Consider the following 8,223-nt stretch of genomic DNA (forward strand, 5'->3'; position numbering starts at 1 on the left):
CTCAAAGGTACTTCTTTCCTTTTGACTATTAAAAACACATTCCAACAGCATGTTTTCTGTTGTTATAAGCTGAAGCATTTGTAATAATCCCTGCATCAAGACAGGGTGTGTACGTGGACAAGGAAAAAAAATTCCAGATTTTTCTCTGATATCCCGTTTAAAAAATATACTTTTCACTGGGCGAAAATACACTTTTTCCATGCTAAGTGACTGTAAGTTTTCTGTATATTTTTGCCCTCAGAACTGTAAAACTTATCAATCCTTTGAACGGTTAATGTTTTATACACTTGCATAGAACTTCCTGGGGGGGAAGAGGTTTTGGAAAGACTTTTGATGAAAAAAAAGGAGAGAAGGTTTGGAAAGACATTTGATGTGCAACAACATTTACGCTGCATATTTTTGTATTACACAAGTATAAATTCGAATTGCACCAAACACAGCATATTAGTTTCCGGAGCGATTGGGATGTCTTTTTGTAAGCCAGTTGTACCTCATGCCGCGTGATCTTGCCAGCCGATGACAGCAGATATTCAGAGCATAGGACACGTGTTATAGTCAGCTAATAGCAAGACCACTGCTATGTAGCGTGAACGTGCTAAGAGGAAAAGTTAATTAAAAACACATTCCAACTGCATGTTTTCTGTTGTCATGAATTGAAGCATTTGTAATGATACCTGTATCGAAGTGGACTGGCTACACAAGCCCTCTTGCAGTGTTGGGTGTTGATATCATCCAGCAGTACACTTATTCCAATGAATGGTGTATGAGAAAAGTTCAACAGTTCCATCTCGGTCCCACAGGCAGCTAGGGAAATAAGGGCCCATCCAGAGAGAGCCCCACATGCCTGGTAAGCCTTGTACAACTGAGGTGCGACAGGTTTCACAGAGGTTGCCTCCTAACGACTGTTCTGCCCCAACAGCCAGACATCTATTTATATGTTCCTTGCAGCCCTGGCAGTTAACATCCTGTTTCTTGTGATGCATAATGTCATTCCACTGCATCACATAGTGGTGTTGCTGGAGCACGCCCAGAGCTTACAGTTACAAAGGTGTGGTATTGCTTTCCAGTCCCCAGTTCAGGAAATATGGGTCCACCAAGCCTGTACCCAGCAAACTAAGACTGAGCTCACTGAGGTGCTCACCATCTAGAACCCATGGGGCATGTGTCACTTCTCCAGAAATACTCTGGATGCATTTATTTCATAGTGCAGTAGTATTCAATAACGGGTTGCAGAAGTGTTCTGTTTGTAGTCTCCTTTATAGGCAAACTAACCTTCCCTACAATTCTCCAAATAAACCAAAGTCAATCATTTACATTTCCTACTGCTGACCTTACATGATCATTTCATTTCATGTCACTTTGCAATATTACACCTAGATATTTAATCACTGTGACTGTGTCATGGAGAACACCACTAATACAATATTGGAGTATTAAAGAATTGTTTTTCTTCTTGTGTGCATTTTTCCACATTCCCCTACTCCAACTCACCAGCACCGACTATAGGCCCAGTCACAACTATTTCCTATTCAGTCAGAGGTAACACCACCTATGAAACTAGTTACCTCATATACAAACTGTCCTACTATTACTGTGCAGCATTCAACCAGGGATAAGCACTGTAAGAACACACAAGCTGCAGAAAATGTTATAGCAAGCATCCATTATTAGATATGCATTGGAAGAAGGAGAATTTTACATAGGGACAATCAGCTCTTTACCTGTGTGTATGCCCACTGTCAAACTGCAGCTAACAGCAAACTATCACCTATTTGTTGAACATGCTACACAGTGTAATCCCTCTAGATTAAACATCTACCAGCTACTTTCCTCTGCTGCCCCAGCCACACTTCTTGCATACACTCATTTCTCTCCCATTGTTTTCCACACATTCTCTCACTTTTCTCATGCTCCACCCCCTTGTATTTTTTAAAGTGTTACCTTATTCAATCCTAATTTTGAAACTGCTACTCTGAATTACATGGATCTCCCTCTCTTGACTCCCATGAGCCCTATATAGAACAATCAATGAAACATGAGGTTAATGTGTTTATAGGGAATACAGAAGAAAAAGAAACCACATCATATATTACTAAGAATATAACAGAAGGCAGTGGAGTGTACACACAAATGTTTTGCCAACACTCTAGGCGGAGGAAGGGGGGATTAATTTCACACATGCTTCAGCTACTACCAACTGTAGTTATTAGGCTGGTAAAATACTGTGAGTTCACATTACTATAATTTCTACAGGTACACAATACACAAGAGAGTAAGAAATTAAGAACTAATTAGGTTTTCTTCTGAGAATTACTTCTATTACTCACTTGCATTTTCTTCACAGCCTTACATCTTGTTTTATATATATTTTCCCAAGCACCAATTGATTCTAGCAGAGATTTAGTACCTCCATTCAAAGCAGAAACGCGATTGCTGTAATGTGGAGTAAGCTGCCACTCTTTCTTTGGACTGCCTTCCAAAAGCAGGATGCGTTTGTTAGATAAGCATCTATCATGTCCTGCAAATAAAATGAAAAAATGTTTTTATAATATTGGCAGTGCATGTGAAAACTATATTCAGTATCTTGCCCAAGACAGACTTTTACTGTGCAGAATATAACATTTGGCTACAGACTCATTAAAATAGCCACTCCTCCCTTAAACAATGAACATCCCACACATTTTCCTCCGATATATTCACTCTCTCTTTAACTCCACGACATCCACACATGAAGTCATCTGTCTTTCATGATTGCATTCATGTCCCCAAAGACCAACATATAGAAAAAAAATCTTTTTCTTTTAAATTGTGTATTCCTTGCAGCTTTATATCAAGTACCCACCTGCTTAGCTGAGGTTACTAACACACACCAGTGTGGTGATGCTCGACTCGTACATAACAGGTTAAAATCAAGATGAAAGAAATTTTGCTGTCAAGAGGAGGTGAGGTGTTAGTGCAAAGTTGCTCACCACTAGTCTCTGTGTCAACATCTTGGATTAAATTCCACATGTTTGATTGTCTCATGGAGTGAGTTCACGTGACACTGTTGAAGGTGATTTATCTGTCAGATGGGGACGTGACTGGCTACGGGACAGAGTTGATAAGCTACGTGGCCCCACACGTCCTATTGGGGAGACGTCTGGTGATCTTACTGGCCAGAGGAGTACCCCAACATCATACATACAATTCACAGACATATGTGCCATGTGTGGATGAGCATTGTCCCACTGAAAAATGTCACCACAACACTTGCGCATGACAGATAACATCATGAAAAAGCAGGATGTCCATGACACACCATTGTGCTATCAGAGTTACAGTGTTTGTGTTTGTGGGTTACAGGCACTCAGTCTCAGTGATGATGTTATCAGCATCCTTATGAAATTACTAAAAAATAAGGTGGTTAAATTGAAGAAAACATGAAAAAAGAGAGATAAATATCAATCTGATATAAAATCACACTCACTCCCAGCCATGATCACCAGCACAATCACACTAGGTCATATCATGGAAGGTAGCATTGAAATTGTTCAGATGTTCTAAAACTGTTAAGTAAAACTACGTAAGCCACTACAACAGATACACAGAATTACGTGACTGGCTGATCATTTACCAAAAGCAAGGATGAGCCAGCCACCCTGATAACATATTAAAAACATTGCCCTAAAATTTCAGGGAACAAGATGGACAATTTACAAACGTTAAAATTTGTACCACATCCATTTGATTTTCAACTAAAATACAGGTCAAATCAAATCTGTTGGCAAATGAGCTGCCGCCATTTGGTCTGAAAATCAAACAGTCTAGTAAAATGTGGTGCACTGTGATCTGTGCACCACAAGCACCACACATTGAAGAGTCCTCTCATGGTGCAAGAAGCCAAGTGTCATAGAACTGTGGCCTATGTGAAGATGTGTAAGGAGTACCTCATCCTGTCTGTGTGGCTGGAAAGAGGTACACCATAGCTGTCTTGTGGACTTCGCTAGATGCAGATTACTGTTTTTCAATTTCAGCCATTCTTCGCCTGATCACTGCGTGACTGTGTACCTCAACAACGAGTCAATAGCATGCAGGGAGATGGCACACTGAAGTAACTAAGGATTGCAACATACTTCCTTGGATGATACATCTACCCTTTCATTTCCCATAATACCCATATGCCCTGGCCCCCGGCTGAAACACATCTCCTTCACCAGCCTTTGTAGTTGGAGGGCATCCTGGATATTCTGGACTACTTTATCTGCTGGATACAAGCATTGTAGAGAGTGAAGGACACTCAGGCAATCAGAACAGATGAGGAATTTAGCACTCAAAACATGTCTCATTTGCTGTCCTTTTTTCCCCCTAAGGTAAGTCTTTCCGCTCCCGGGATTGGAATGACTCCTTACCCTCTCCCTTAAAACCCACATCCTTTCGTCTTTCCCTCTCCTTCCCTCTTTCCTGACGAAGCAACCGTTTGTTGCGAAAGCTTGAATTTTGTGTGTATGTTTGTTTTTGTTTGTGTGTCTATCAACCTGCCAGTGCTATTGTTTGGTAAGTCTCATCATCTTTCTTTTTAGATATATTTTTCCCACGTGGAATGTTTCCCTCTAATATATATATATTGGCATTGACAGGCCTGTTCTGTAGGTGGCTTTGGAACAGAAACTTTGCTTGACCACACAGGTAATGAGGATGGTGAAAACCCCTTTAAAAATTGGGGGGGGGGGGGAGGGGGGAAGTACTGCTGCACCTCAGTTGTATGGGGCTTTCCTGCACACACAGGGCTCTGTCATGGTGGACCTGTATTTCCCTAGCTGCTCGTGGGACTGAGATGGAACCCTTGAATTTAAACTCGTCTGCTCCCAGAGGAATGAGTGTACTGCTAGTGAATATCAACACTTGATCTACCAAGAAGGCTTGTGTAGCCAGGACTCCTGATTCAGGGATCATTCAGAGTACTTCAGCTTATTGTCATAAAATGCATGCTGCTCGTCAGAATGTGCTTCTAATTGTTACAAGGAAAGGGGGCAACTATGAGAAAGTTTCACCCTTCATATTTAAAAGGATGTAGAGGACATTGCTGACACTTCAACATCGTTTAAGTGATTGCAAAATGGAACACTTTTCGTTAACACATGTAGTCCTCAACAAGCAAAAAAACCTCTTAAAAGCTAAATGCATTGGGGAATATGTCACTGAAGCGGAACTGTACATCATGAACTACAGCAAAGGTATTAGGTCATGTAGAGATCTTGTTGACATTCCCAAAGAAAACTTAAAAAATGAATGGGCTCAAGAAGATATTGTGGACATGCAGAATATCATGTAAAGGGTGGATGAGGGATCTGGTAAAATCCTGACTCCTTAATCCTTACCTTTAACAGCATGAAACTCCCAGAACATATCAAGACAGATTGTCTTCACCTGAGGGAGTAGCCTTATATTCCCAACCCAGTGCACTGTGCACTGTTTTAAGTGAGAGTGTTTTGGGCACACCATCTGGGGTGTAAAGGAGAAGCCATTTGTGGCGCGTGTGGTAAGCCCGCCCATGAAGATGTCATTTGTTCGTCTCCTCAAAGTGTGTAAATTGCTCTGGGGATCAATTTGTCTGGAGTAGAGACTGCAGCATCTACTTTGAAGAAAGAATGATATGGAAGATTAAAACAACCTCATATGATGAGGCCAAGAAGGTCTACGAGGCCATGCAACCTCCCACATTCACACATCTTTCGCTTCCGCCCTTAAGAGCATATTCTCTGACAGACAATGCCACTACACAAATGGAGGTCACTAATGTCAACACTACTACCTGCTTTTGTTGGTGCACGTATAAAACTGCAGTTGTTCCAGAGCCCACAGTTCTCCCCACCCCGCCCCAAGAACATCAGATAAAGTGACAGTTGACAGCACCGCAGAGCTCGACTACCACAGTTCTGGTAATTCCTACAAAGCCAAGTCTGGTAAACAATCCAGCACTTTTCTTATTGCTGCTGCAAAATATATATATATATATATATATATATATATATATATATATATATATATATATATATATACCCAAAAACAAAGATGATGCGACCCACCAAACGAAAGCGCTGGCAGGTCGACAGACAGACAAACGAACACAAACATACACACAAAATTCAAGCTCTCGCAACAAACCGCTGCCCCACCAGGATATATATATATATATATACATATATATATGTGTATATATATATATATATATATATATATATGTGTGTGTGTGTGTGTGAGTGTGTGTATGTTTGTGTTTGTTTGTGTGTCTATCGACCTGCCAGCGCTTTTGTTTGGTAAGTCTCATCATCTTTCATATATATATATTAGCTGCAGAAAACTGAAAACCCTTATTTTCAGCCCATTCCTCTAACCTCTGCACTGTAAGTTGCAATCGATGTGTTGCTGATGCAACACGCGAGGCGAAACAAAAAACCGCAAAATTGTCCACAAAAAAGGAACATTGTACAGTACTCCTTTCAGTGGACTTTATACTATTTATGGCTACAGTGAAGGGCATAAAACACTGCCCCGAGGAACACCATTCTCCTGTTCAGAAGGATTCAACAGTCACCAACTTGGCACCTAAAAAACTGCATAGACAGGAAGAACCATGAAAATTGGGAGGTGGCTGGTGAAGCTGCCCCAAAACACTGTGCCTCCAAGTAGTGATGTCAAAGAACATTGTGATACGGTGATGTTTAAGTAGGAAAGCATGTTCGATAGCTACCTCTAGCAGTGTCACAGTGCCAACAATGAATTCAAATCTGAAACCACACTGGGAGCAGTTAAGAAGTTCCCTGGTATCAAACATCCAGTCTAGACAATGGTTAACCATTCACTCCAGAATCTCTCCAACACAGCCCTTTACAACACTCCAGTAACTGTAGGGACACATTCTGTCCTTTCCTAATTTGAGGAGAGTTGTATCAAAATGGCTTTTCTCCATGAGTCGGGAAAGTTGCCTGTCTGCCATATCAAATTAAAATATTTCAGGAGGATTTCCTTTGATGCTGCCTGCAAATGTTGAAGCATGCTGTACTGGATCTGGCCACGACCAGGTGCAGTATCACGAGCCTCAGACAGTTCTGAAACCAGCTCCCACATGTTGAAAGGGCAATTGTAAGACTCAGAACTATTGGATTTGAAGCCGAACTGGCCCCTCTCAGTGGTCACACAGCAGTGGTGAAATGCCAGGCCCTGGCTGGCATTGGCAGTAGTCAGTGCAAAATGGGCAATGTCTCCATGTGTTATGGTGGAGGCACCACTGTTTGCTATCGGTAAATGATTGTATTTTCTGTAAATCTTCCTGATGGCTTTCCATACTTTTTTAGAACAAGTGGAATGGTTGATAGAGTCCAGAAATGCTTGCCATGCTCTCCTTAATGATATGTCAAGCTTGGCTCTCACGACTCAAAAGGCTATGGGGTTGTCTGCTGTTGGGTGGCATTTATACTGCCATACAGTCACATGTCTGGCCTGGACAGATGGGCAGCACTCAATGGTCCACCTAGCTACAGGTTGCCTTCAAAGACCACCTGAGGACTTTGGGATGAATAAGTCGGTGGCATGGTGGCTCAATAGTGTGATGTGGTCCACTCATTTCTGGACCTTGCTTCAGTGTTCAAACACAGCCGGCAGGCTGAACAGCAGCCACTTTGCCCAGCTGACCACCCATTTCAGTAGCTTGCTTTCTATTAAGGGTCAACTGGTAGAGGGATCCACAGTGAAATGGTCACTTGAATGAAGGACACCAGTTGCTTCCTGCAGACACTGGGCAGCACAAAGAGAGGTCAATGGCTGAGGACAACCCAGCAGAAGCCAAGAAATAAGTGGGATTGCCTGTGTTGAGAATGCACAGCTTCCAGACATCATGAGATTCTCAAAACTCGACTCCTAGGGCAAGTTGAGTTATATAACGTGTTGTGGGCACTGAAGTAACCCAGGACGAGAAATGGGTGAGGAAGTTGTTCTAAAAGGTCCATTAGAATCTCACAGTCTATAGCACATGAGGAGGCAAATACAGTGATCAAATAGTGATCTTGTGACCCCTATGAACTTCAATGCTACTGTTTGATGTCAGTAACAAAGGAGAGAGCTGAGGAGTGGTGTGTGTTATTGACTAACTCTGCAACTCTTCCCTTGCTCTTTCTGCAGTCGGGTCATTCTTGCTGTGGGGACCCAAAGCACAGGGGTGTCAGTGGCTTTAAAAGGTTTCTCATA

At 41.9% G+C, this 8,223-nt stretch overlaps 1 protein-coding gene across 1 annotated transcript in view; it reads right to left on the reverse strand.

The window, feature by feature from the left end:
* LOC126183901 (ubiquinone biosynthesis monooxygenase COQ6, mitochondrial) overlaps positions 1 to 3,476 on the reverse strand; it is a 30,354-nt gene extending 26,878 nt beyond the window's left edge. Inside the window, exons 1-2 of the mRNA XM_049926275.1 lie at positions 3,467 to 3,476; positions 2,328 to 2,518 (exon numbers count right to left, since the gene is read on the reverse strand). Coding sequence (XP_049782232.1) covers positions 2,328 to 2,518; positions 3,467 to 3,476 — 201 coding nt within the window. The remainder of the gene's footprint in view (positions 1 to 2,327; positions 2,519 to 3,466) is intronic.
* Positions 3,477 to 8,223: the final 4,747 nt, after the last annotated feature.

The sequence above is a fragment of the Schistocerca cancellata genome, chromosome 1 (assembly GCF_023864275.1).
Source record: "Schistocerca cancellata isolate TAMUIC-IGC-003103 chromosome 1, iqSchCanc2.1, whole genome shotgun sequence".
NCBI classification, from domain to species: Eukaryota; Metazoa; Arthropoda; class Insecta; order Orthoptera; family Acrididae; genus Schistocerca; species Schistocerca cancellata.